Source organism: Canis aureus, chromosome 13 (genome assembly GCF_053574225.1).
Source record: "Canis aureus isolate CA01 chromosome 13, VMU_Caureus_v.1.0, whole genome shotgun sequence".
NCBI lineage: Eukaryota > Metazoa > Chordata > Mammalia > Carnivora > Canidae > Canis > Canis aureus.
In genome coordinates this window covers 40006226-40018796 of record NC_135623.1, presented here as the reverse complement: position 1 = coordinate 40018796, position 12571 = coordinate 40006226, and the positions used below count along the sequence as shown (strand labels likewise).

At 39.7% G+C, this 12571-nt stretch overlaps 1 protein-coding gene across 1 annotated transcript in view; it reads left to right on the top strand.

The window, feature by feature from the left end:
* Positions 1-12571, top strand: part of LOC144282312 (uncharacterized) — a 284831-nt gene that overhangs the window by 239655 nt on the left and 32605 nt on the right. The window contains exons 5-6 of the mRNA XM_077845800.1: positions 4227-4280; positions 11099-11194. Coding sequence (XP_077701926.1) covers positions 4227-4280; positions 11099-11194 — 150 coding nt within the window. The remainder of the gene's footprint in view (positions 1-4226; positions 4281-11098; positions 11195-12571) is intronic.

Sequence of the window (12571 nt, the reverse complement as noted above, 5' to 3'; positions counted from 1 at the left end):
CCCTCTCTCTTTCAAATAAATAAATAAATAAAATCTTAAAAAAAAAAAAAAAAGACCTATGCCACCTCTCCATTGCAATGCTGGAGGCAAAGAAAGCCAAAGCCAATGTAAAGCTCTTGACTTTACACCTTGGGGTTTTTACAGTGAGGAACAATGGGCAACACGATTTTTAAAAGGTTAACTCTATGATAACAGCACCATCCAAATGAACCTGAAATAATGGATTGCCCTTACACTTCCAGCAAAAGGTTTTCTACATGCCTTGTTTCCTAATTCTTCATTTACAGCAAATCCTATAGAACCATGTTGGGAAGAATAGGAGCACCCAGTGGAGGAAGAGTGTAGTGATCAATTAACGCTGTCTGCCAATGGTGTGGGAAGGGGTGGGTGGCAGCGTCTGTGCTATGTATTTGCCAACCCTGGACTGGGGCATATTCTCAGGCAGCTATGTCTACGATGTAACTGTAGCATATAAAGCCAAAATTCATTAAATTGTAACTCCTCTGGCATGAGATAATTGTGGTTTTGGTGACATATCTAGAGAATTTTCACAGACTTTATCAATACTTCCTAACTATGACAGACATGGCTTGGTAGATATTAATAGTCTTGGGCTTAGACAGATCTACTCCATTGCAGAACAAGATGATTTATTTGTATTGTTTGTATCCTGGAGTATGCATCTTTCAAGACCTTTATATTTCCTATCTTCTGGTTTAATACTGAACAAATGCCATTCTCATTGCTAATCTGATTTCTGGGACAGGAAGGATCCTGGTTAATTGAAACCAACATTATTGTTGCTGGAAAACTATGTCTCCAGTGAGGATACCAATAGTATCTATTTGATAATACATTGGCATTTGGGGTTGTATGCTAATTCTTTTTAAGTGTAAATTATAAAGGGAATGATCACTTTTGGGGATTTGGTTTATGAAGTTTGTCAGTTTGGTTACCCTACAGGGGATGCCCACCCCAAGAAAATTTTCTCCGGCAAAGCTCTATCTTCAACAGTAATAGGGGTTGGCTGACTTGCTTGTTGGTGATTGACTGTTGATCAGTGTTCTCAACAGCATCAGTAACAAAACTGGTCACCACTGCTCTTAATAATAAATGATCTTATAGTTGGTGGCAAAGATGATTCAGTTACACTGATAATATTTCTTTTTCGATAGCATATTTCATAAGCTTTTTGGGATAAAGATGTGATTGCAGGCAGAGTTGGATTTGGGGCACAGCCAAGATTTTGTTATTAGTGGATTTTAATAGCCCTTCAATAACATTTTCAATGAGTTAACATCATTACTAATGTTAGAGCTTAATTACCTTCTGTGTTTAGCAGCACAGTAAATAAAAACTATAAGACAAATAGCCTCATATTGCAGAGAATTTAACCTAGTTGGGTATATAAAAGATGAAAGTAATAATAACAATACAAGGTAGCATATACTTTATTACATATATAATTAAATATGTTTGTTGGAGCTGCTCCTTCTGGCTTACAAGAGCCAATTGCTAAATTTCCCAGAGTTTTATAAACTGGTTACTAAACACAGGCATTAATAAAAATTAAATTATATAAACTTATAACAAAAGAAACTATATTAAAAGCAAAGATAGTTAATAGTCAAAACCCATCACTTTCTAATCATTTTACGACATTTTACTATTAGTTCTATTCCCAACTGAGTTTAATGACATCATGTTGGTGGCTCGAAATCAGCCACAGTGGTAGTATTTACACCACCAAAATTGACAAAACCAAAATTTCCTCCCTTCAGCCCCAGCCAGTTGTGAAATGTTTTCCTGCACACCACTGTATGTAAACATTGAATAGGAAGAGTAGCTCTGTCATTAGTCATTGAAGAGTAAGATCACCTCAGGTTAGGGAGCCAGCAAAGTAAATATATATATATTTTTTTCGAAGTAACTATTTTAAGTTGGGCTCTGAAGCAAACTTCTTTTTAGTGGGTCAGGACCACCCTCAGGGACATTTAGAACCATGACACATCACAGAATGCCCTCATGTCCCCTAACATTTCTATACAGGTGAAACCAGGTTAACATGAATATTAAAAGCCTCTTTGAAGGTGGAACAAAGTAAATTTAAAAAGTAACAGTAAGCCTACGGGCATGTGTGTGTGAGAGGCTGTGAGATGGCATACAGCAATCTTGCTCACTCTGGCTGAGGGATCATAAGACATTGAATACCTGGGGTGCTGGCCAGAAAGGAGTTAAAGGCCTTTCTGCACTGAAGGCCCAAGGACAACGTGTTCCTTTGATCATGCTGCCTAACGGTAAGAGAAAAAATAAATTTAAATAAAAAAAAAGGTACTCTAATAGAGAGGGTGTGTTTAGGTGGTTCCTCGAAGTGGGGGAGGGACAGTCTTTGAACTAGCACCTGGATCATTGTTCTTTCCTACCCCAGATCTTTGCAGACCTCTTAAAAGCATCTTGGGACCTCTCCTGGCTTGCAAGTACATGCACTCTCTTTCTTAAATAAATAGATAAATAAAATATTAAAAAAAAAAAGCGTCTTGGGAGAGATCAGGGACAGTTACAGGTTTTTTAATCAAAGGAACTGTTTCTTGATGTAAAAAAAAAGGCTCAAGAAAAATAAATAAAGAGCAATAATGGCAGAAATAAAGTGACAATGGCAAGCATTAAGGAGTTTTGGAAAAGTAAAATAATAAAAAAAAAAAGCTTAAACTTTAATAACTGGCCAAGGAGTAGGCCAGTGTGAGTTGTAGTCCTGGGAGGACCATCATGGAGCATAAGAAGGGGGAGACAGAGGGAGAGGAAGACTCCAAGGACACAGACAAGATCCATATGTCACTTGGGGCTGGAACTGATGTAAAGTGAGGAAAGGCTGTTGATTTCATGAGATCCTCATCAAAAGAATATAGATACCATATTTCATCAATGCTGAAGGGCCCATTTTCTTATAATTCAACAACTTTGAAATCAGGATGCATCATACAATTGATGGTATCAGAATCACTGTTGGTCAATGACAGATAATGATGATGGTTGTGGTACATATGGAAACTTGGCATAGATGTTCATATTGTGGTTCTATGTTGTTTAATAAATACCTATTTGTATCAAATAAATTTAATATAACAAAAGATGAAGATTTCTAATAAGAAAATGGGGAGTCATGCTTTAATTGGTGTTTTGGCCTCTTTTTTTTTTAAGATTTTATTTATTTATTCATGAGAGACACAGAGAGAGGCAGAGACACAGGCAGAGGGAGAAGCAGGCTCCCTGCAGGGAACCTGATGCGGGACTCAATCCCCAAACCCTGGGATCACACCCTGAGCCAAAGGCAGATGCTAACGTGCTGAGCCACCCGGTGCCCCGGTGATTTGTTTTGTTTTGTTTTTTTCTCTATGATACATTAAATAATGATGTGTCTTATGATCAATGGTACCTTACATTCAGTAAAATATAGGTTGATTTACCTAAATTAACCGGTAAGTCTGAGTCCCACTTACATAGTTTTCAGGCTTTTCATTGAACACCTCTGTTGAACCAGAAATGTGAGTTAGATTAATCAAAATGGTCACCCAGAAGTCCCTGTTCTGTGTTCAGAATTGGCCACTTACTAAAGTGCCATTTACTAAATTTGGCTGTTCATTTACAATCATGCATGTCCAAACACAGACTGTTTTGGCTTGGTACTACTGGATACTAAAGGTTATAATTACATGTAGATAGCTGAGTTTCTGGGCTCTTTTTCTTCACATCAAAGAATTAAGCCACCGTCTCGTCTGTCTTCTTTGTGGACTGCCAGTCACTATATCAGTGTCCTCTAATGTAGGTAGCTAGGAGAAATCACTGTCATTCGGTACCTTCTCCAAAATGGCTCTGCAAGCAGAGAGAATGGTATGCATAAAGGTCATCAGAAGTGACAACTGTGTTTGGGAGATTGTGGGTCTGTCGTTTGTCTGGAGTGAATCCGGTTTGTGTGGGAGAAGAGTAACAATAAAGATGGTGAGTTCAGGACAAAAAAGCATACAGGGAGCATTGACATTCACATACAAATCAGCACACAGAGAATCTTTTGTTAAATAGAATAAGCAGGCTAATGAGGGAAAAGGAAGCTGCCAGTGATGCAAAATTATTGGCAATCTTTGTCAAAAATGAGGGCTTCTATTCCAGGTACAAAGTTGTGGGGGCATAATCCATTTCCCAGCTGGTGACCTGTTTTATTTTTCAGACAGGATTGGGGAGAGGAGGTGGGAAACCTATCCCCTGATGGCACAGCAGAGACAGAGGTAAGGAGAAGGGGATCCAGCTCATTTATTTCCCTTTCATTAAGCCCCTGCAAAAATAAAGACTAAGGATTTAATTGCACTGTTTGCTTCTATCTCTAGAAAAGCTGAATTAGTAATTGCATTAACTTGTTACTAAGCTTCGCTCTTATGGGGTAATATAATTTTAACTACGGCTTCCTAATTATAGGGTTTTCATTATTCTGAAAATCCCATTCAGCATGTGTTCCATTTTCACTTTTATGAAGTGCTTTGTGGGAAAATGGGGGCCATGTCTTTGCAAACCCAAGCTGAGCTGAAGCTGTGTCTTGCCCCAAGCTATTACCTCCTGTGAAAAGCAGGGCGCCACTGTGATTTTTATCTTCCTTTGATAAATAATGCTGTTGGCAAAGACCATATGCTCTGTCTCATGCTGGAATTCTGTGGCACTGCACAACAGAGCATAATCCCATCAAGTTGGTGATGGTTTTTATTGGGGGTGGAAATGGGAGAAGTAATGATAGTCATTAAAATCCTGCTGCAAATGACCTTGGGCCTTCAGACCACAGTTAATTTGGGGTATGTCAAGGATGGTTCACTCCCAAATGCTGTCTGGAAGGGATTGCCCAATATTCCTTGTTCTTTCTGAGGAGAGCTTTGCATTTAAGGATTACAGAGCCAGCAGAAGTCAGCAGTAGGCCTTGGATCTACACTACCTCTTGCATCTACGCCATGGTGGTTTTGATACCTTCAGAAGATCTTCTTTAGGGGAGAATCAAAGTGGAAGCATACAAAACCAAGTTCATTCATGGAAAGGTAGTAGGAAATATCCTCGGGATATTCCACTCCAGTTCAACAAATACTAACTTTACCCTAGCTGGATGCACACAAGTGCTGAAAGCTATGAGGGATTTGGAGAATAAAATGGTTACTTTTCTATGGGAACTACTCCCTGGGTAAGGAGGTCTCTATTCACAAGGAGCCCTGTATTGCAAGGCAGCATGTGATATCATGTGTGTGTTAAAAGAGAACTGGGTTGGTGAAGAGGATATAAATTGGTTCAAGACTACAATGATTTGAGAAGCTATACCTGGGGTATAGGGAGAGAAAGATGTGAGTTAAACTTTTCTGAAAATTCCACAAAGGTGACCTGAACAAATCATTTAATCTTTTTTGTCAGTTTTATCATCTTTAAAAAGAGGAGGAGGTATCTGAAAGATTATTGATAGGGCAAAGAACTCAATACATCTCATTGGAAATCTGAGATTTTAATAAAGCCCTGAATGCTAGCAATGACTGGACAGGCAGAAATGGGAGGAAAAGAAATTCCAGGTGGAAGGAATTGCATGAATAAGGACTTGGTAGCAGGAAAGTGCTTTTCTGGTTGGAACATATAGTTTGTGTTGGTGTGTGTGTGTGTGTGTGTGTGCGCAGGGGCTGTATGCACGTGCTTTTTCTTTATGAAGATAATCTCCCTTCATCCTCTTCACTTAAAACAGCCCCCTTAGAATATTAAAAAAAAAACACAGACCGAGGCAAGTCTTTTTTTAGGTTACATCACAGAGATATTTGCACAAAGAAGGGGAAATAGATGATTTTTAATTTCTTGACTCATGGAGTCATGCTTGAATGATGACCCAAGGGCAAATTGAAATTTTATAGCAGTTATCTTAACTAAGGGAAGACGCTGTCTATAGTAGGTGGTCTGAATGCCAAAAAATATATGTGTATAGTCTGGCTCTAAGGTAGAATTCTACTTATAAAAAGACTATAGGAAAACAGTAAGATTGATTGACTGATTAATTGATTGATTGATTTATGAGAGAGAGAGCAGAGTGAGGGGTGCAGAGCATAGGGAGAGGGACAAGCAGACTCCGGGCTGAGCAGAGCCCAACATGAGACTTGATCTCACGACCCTGAGATTATGATCTGAGCTGAAATCAAGCGTCGGTTACTTAACCACTCAGTTGGCTGTTTCTGTGCCCAGAAAACAATAAGATATAGTATAAAAATTAGACTAGATAGAATTTAATGATATTAACCTTACACTTATTTAGCGCTTTATAATTTACAGAGTACTTTCTTCATTACCTAATTTTATGTTCACCACTAACTGGGGCAGGGAATATTTCCAATATTACATCTGTCCCAGATGTGGAAACTGAGGTTCCAGGAGGTCAAGTGACTTGCTGTAAATTTCTACACCCAACAAGTGCTAGAATTGGAGCTTAAAGAGTCCAAAGACTCTTGCTCCAGAGTTCTTTCTAGCACACAGTGTAGCCTTAAAAAAGTGCAGTCAAGGGCACCTGGGTAGCTCGGTGGTTTAAGCATTTAACCCTTGATTTCAGCTCAAGTCAGATCATGATCTCAGGGTCGTGACATTGAGCCAGCACCTCCCTTCTCTGCTGGGTGTGGGGCCTGCTTAAGATTCTTTCTCTCTCCCTCTGCCCCTCCCCCTCCACTCCCTACCCCCAAAGCTCATGCCCTTCTCTCTCTTAAAAAAAAAAGAGAGAGAGAGAGAGAGAGGTTGTAGTCAGTCCACCACTCTTATTCATTTATTTTGTTTTGAGGAAACAGGTCCATCCTGAGTTGAAGTGGTGCATTCATGATCACATGTTCGATGGCTGCATTGGACCTCAAGCCTGAATTTCTTAACTTCTTGCCTAGTGCTCTTTTCATAATGCAATGCCACTAAAGTCATGGGTTTGAACTAAAAGCACTGCAGAATTTTTTCTCATGATACTGACCCCATAAGACAATGCTGCTATGAATGTCACGTGGTAAAATTCCTATAGGTAATTTCAAGGAAATTAGAGCTAAAATGTATGACACACTTACTATACATTGAACTCTTTAATTACTTCAAGTGAATTAACTCATTTAAATCCTCCAAATACACTCTGAGGTAACTGTAATTATTATCTTCATTTTGTTATTGGGAAAACAGGTACAGAGAAGTTAAGTAATCTGGCCAGGGACACACAGTCAGAAAATGCTGGGCTGGGATGCAGATCTAAGTAGTAAGGCCCCAGACCCTGAGCCACAGGCACTCAGTTATTAAGCCAGAATATACCAGTATTTGGAATTCAAAACTGAAATGAAGTCACAGCTTAGGAAACCCCTTTAACAGATTGAGTAAATTAATAATGTAAAAGTGGTATAGGGCAAATGTTCAGACCAATTAAGCATATAAAAATGCTAATTATATATCATATTATCTAATCAGTAGCTAAGTACATCTACTACTTGGTTCCTAAACCCACAGTAGGTTTGGAAATTATATACCATTTCATTTTTGTTGTTATTATTATTTTTATTTTAGCGAGAAAGAGCAGAGGAGGAGGAAGAGGGAAGGGGAAAGAATCTTAAGCAGTCTTCATGCTCTTCATGGAGCCTGATGCAGAGCTTGTTGCAGGACTGGACCTCATGACCCTGAGATCACAACGTGAGCCGAAACCAAGAGGCAGCCACTCAACCAACTGAGACACCCAGGTGTCCCTGCCATTTCATTTTTAAAAACACAGTCTATGCATTGCATTTTTGCTCATTCAGATCCGCATTTCTGTTATTAGTCTGAACCACAGTGGTCCCTCTTGTCTTTAGAACACCACTCCAGGGTTCAGTGGAGAGAGCAGAGGGAGCACTAGTGAGCACTATCTTTGGAGTCAGGCCAGCATCTGGCCATGTTATTGTGGAGGCCAAGAAAAATCAAGGCCATCCCACCTAAAGTTTAGCATTAGCACAAGTGCAGCCATCTTAGGCCCCTGTGAATGAGAGCTGAACTTTATGGGAAAAACTGCAGAATGTCCTCAATGTCCTCGGCAGGTAATCCCATATCAGAAAGACAACAGAGCCCACACCCGTGGTAGAAAAAGTCCCATATTAGAATGAGAACAGAGCTCAATGGCCTCAAAAGCCCCATATCAAAATGTAAACAGAACTTGAGAAATTCCTCTACCCCTTCTGAAAATCCCCTAGACCAGCCTATAAAAAAAACAGCTGTAACCCACTTCGGGGTCCAAGTCCCTGCTCCGCTGTGTCGGGCACACTTGGACGGACCCAAGCTCGAGCTTGCTAATAAACCCTCGTGCGCTTGCATTGGTGTCGGCTCCTTGGTGGTTTCTCGGATTCGCAATCTTGGGCACAACAGTTATCTTCTGTTCCTTAGGATGAGACTCAGATGCTGTCTGTAGAGTCTATAGCCAGTACAAACTCTCAGGAAGTCCTTTCAGCTTTGTATGTTCAGAGGCAGAAGGTATGGTATAGTTTCCCCCCGGCAAGAAAATTGTACTCATCAACTGACATTAGGCATGGTAAGTGAACAGAGACCCCTGAGTCTCATAAAGCCTTTGCTTCAATGTGCTGCATCATCTAGGATGCCCCCCTGCATGTGCAAGAGTAAGCTCTTGTGAAGAGCTGATCACTCTAGAGTCCTTGGGGGAATGCAAATATAAAGCCCGCTAGAATTACGACAAAGAAAAGGCACCCTCACTTTTCATTCCTTTTTGTCCCCTTATTTCCGTAAATGCAAATTCTACCAACAACTTTAGCAGCTTAGTGATAGTTCATGAATTACAGGAACACTAAAAGCCATTGGTTTGCTTCTTACTTATAAAAGGCAACGAACAACGTGAGAGGTGTCAAACTTTTCCAGCTACATCTGTCTTCTCTTTCTAAGTAAATAAAAATAGGTAATGATAATAATAACAACAGGTTATTGTTTATTTGGTTCTGGTGATATGGCAGGGACTGTTGCCCTATGATTTTGCTTGTGGCCTTCAGAACTGCTCCATACCACAACCACAAGAAGTGGATGTCCACTACCTTGGGAACTGTGACAATGGCCGTCAACATGACATAGCTATTTGGACTTAGAACTGAGACCCCCCTGTGTCAATATGACTTAGCTATTTGCTCCATTATAACTTTGCCTGAGAAAGATAATAATATAAACCAATAAATAAGTTCTCTGTTTGTTTCAGGAAATTCCTGCAGATAACTTATCTGAGATAAGAGTCTGTTCACCCTGAACAAATTTCTTGTTCTCAAAGCACGGTTACCCATCGAGACTTGCTTTAAGGCCCTCACCTCCCTGTACTCACAGATCCTAAACCATAATGTCAGGATCTTAGCCCAATTCTGGGCAATTCCTTCCTTGAAATATTCACTTGAAGTCACTTGAACCAAGACCTCCAAACCCTATCCTATCCCAGAATATCCTATTCTGAACTCCCTTTCCTGAAATGCTAAGACTTTATCAAGGTGATATCTCCTGCATTCAATTATATGATAATATTTCAGGGAGTTCTTATTTTGCAAATGAACAAGAGAAGCCTAGAGAATTTCAGTAATTTATTCTAGTTTATCCACTTAGTTAAAGGGTTCCTATCTGGAACTATTTGACCCCATCCCTTGTTCCTCGTCGCTCTGCTACTCTGCCTTTCAGTTGAAATAAAAGTCCATTTTTTTTCAATTTTATCTCTGAACCTATTTAACTTTCTAAGACTAAAAAAAAATTCAAGCGGGACACCTGGGTGGCTCAGTGGCTGAATGTCTGCCTTTGGCTAAAGGCGTGATCCCGGAGTCCTCGGATCGAGTCCCATGTCAGGCTCTCTGCCTGTGTCTCTGCCTCTCTCTCTGTGTGTCACTCATGAATAAATAAATAAAATCTTAAAAAAAATTCAAGCAATGGCCTAGTCTTTGTAGTTACTGTGTGACCTTATGCATTTAATTGGCTACAGAAAAATAACACTGTATTTCAAAATAAACCACAGCAATGGTGACCCACCAACATTCTCTAAATGAAGGATGTAAATTAAACAAGAGCCAAGAGGCCAGAATTATAATTGGTGTAACTTATAAACTGTTAGCAAGTTATTCAGCTGGTCTATTCATTTCCTACGGTTGTCATAACAAATTACCACAAAGTTGATGGCTTAAGGCAACAAAAATTTATTCACTCACAGTTCTGAAGGCCACAAGTCCAAAATCAAGGTATCGGCAGGGCCAGGCTCCCCATGGAGATTCTGAGGGAGAATCTGCTCCATGCCCGTCTTCTAGCTTGTGGTGCCTCCTGACAACCCTTGGCATTCCTTGTCTGGGCCTTCATAACCCCAATCTCTGCCTTCTTGTTCATGCAGCTTTCCTTCTGTGTCTCTGTGTCTTCTTTTCTGTTTCTAATAAGGACATTTGTCATTAGATGTAAGGCCCACCTGAATTCAGAATGATCTTATCTAGGGACCCTTATCTTCATAATATCTACAAAGACCCATTTTCCAAATAAGGTCACATTCCGAGGTTCTAAGTAGAAATATTCTTTGGGGACCATAATTCAACCCATTATAGCCAGTGAAGCTCACTATTGACTCTGTTATTATTATACATAATAATGTATAAAATTAAAATGACAATCAAAAATAATAATGTAACAATAATGTACACAATAGCTCATTTTAAACAGATGCTGTCTTTGGGGTGCCTGGGTGGCTTAGTCAGTTAAGCGTCTGACTCTTGATTTTGGCTCCGGTCATGATTTCAGAGTCGTGAGATTGTTCTCCATGTCTGGCTCTGTGTAGGCATGGGGTCTATTTAAGATTCTCTCTCTCCCTCGCCCTTAGTCCCTCTCCTAAAAATGTTGTCTTTAAAGAAATCTACATTAAAGATTAAAAAATCTACATTAAAGCACCACAAATTAATTAATTAGTGCTTAATTATAGGAGTGTATGCATGGAATTTGTAAAAACCTTATTTGTAACATTGAGTGATGTAGATACAATGGTTTTATGAACAGATCAGTTTTCAAAACTGTATCAAAAGCTTATTTAGAGCCTTTTATGTTTCAGGAACTGGGGATGTATCAGAATGATAACGATCCTGAAATGGCTCTTAGCTTCTCCAATCTGCAAAACAGAGAAAGGGGGAAGGAAGAAGATGAATTGGTAACTTGGTGGCCAGCCCCACTTTCAAATCTTCAGTGGAAGAACCTATTAAGGCTCAAAACACATGAGTCTTATAGATGCTAGCAAAATTATTTGTGAAAACACTATTGTATTTTCTTCCTTTCCTTACTCTGACATTGATACTATACAAGAGTAATTTCTGAACTACAGAGCTTAGTAAACCAGAATTTTTCACACTTTTTGGACCCTGTAGAAATATCTTTTACATTGTGGTCCAGTATAGGTATCACTAAAATAGGCTTCACAAAGCAATATTTACCCCTAGGACCACGAAGCTTTTGGATATTTTCTATTACATTGTATTTTGCTAGTGATCTAAATTCAAATCGCACTAATGGATAACCACAGTTTCTTTTTTTTTTTTTTTTTTTTTTTTTTAACCACAGTTTCTTGAATAGCATTACTCACTCCATTTCCATCCCTGCACATATTAACAAGATTTCATAACAGGTGGATTCTTGCATTTTGAGCAGTAAATATTTAGACATAGTCTCCTTTATATGACTTTGGTAGAAATAATATTTCTGGGTACTTGAGAGATGTAGTTCAATAGTTGGGAAATCTACATGAGATGATTTTATATTTCTTGTACATTGTTAAAACACATTTTATTTCTGAATATATAAAAGCCTTTAAAATGTTAGCAAATGACTCTGTTCCCTCCATAGACCATTTTTTTCAACTATCCTGTGGTAGGTTTAGGCTGCTCATGGCTTTGGGTGGCTGTGCCACTGACTCTTCCTGCCTCTAATGATCTTATAATGCTCAAGTCCTCCTCTGGCTTAATCACTCAGTTTCTGTGGCTTTATTCCAAATTTGTAGAGGAGAGACTCTGGTTGGTTCAACTTGGGCAGGTGTTCGTGACTGATCTGGTCAGCACGGACCTACCTGAGTGGGCTCCTGTGAAATACATGGCTGCCCTTCCATAGGTCTCTACGAGGGTAGGAAGCAGGCAGGGTCACAGCAGAAGTAGATGACACACTAAAATTGGGAAAATTGGAGGAGATTTTTTAAAAGGTGATTTATAATAGTTTAAGCAGTGTATAAGAACATGTAAGAAACTGCCAGGGTAGAGCAGTATCTTTGGGCTAACGATCATGGGGCACCATTACCACTCCTAGGCCCAAAGGGCAGTGGGAAAGAGCAGAGACCAGAACTTGGGGGAAGAGAGCTGGATAGAAAGGCCTGGTCCACAGCAGCGTGGCCTTTGGTCGAGGGATACAGCCAGGCCACAGTGACTCCACAGGGAAGGCACCAAAGGAATAAATACATCAACATCACTCTCCTTCCTCCAATTTCCTACCCCTATAGTCCAACATGACTGGAAGGAAGCCAGAGGGCAAGGGGGAGCACATC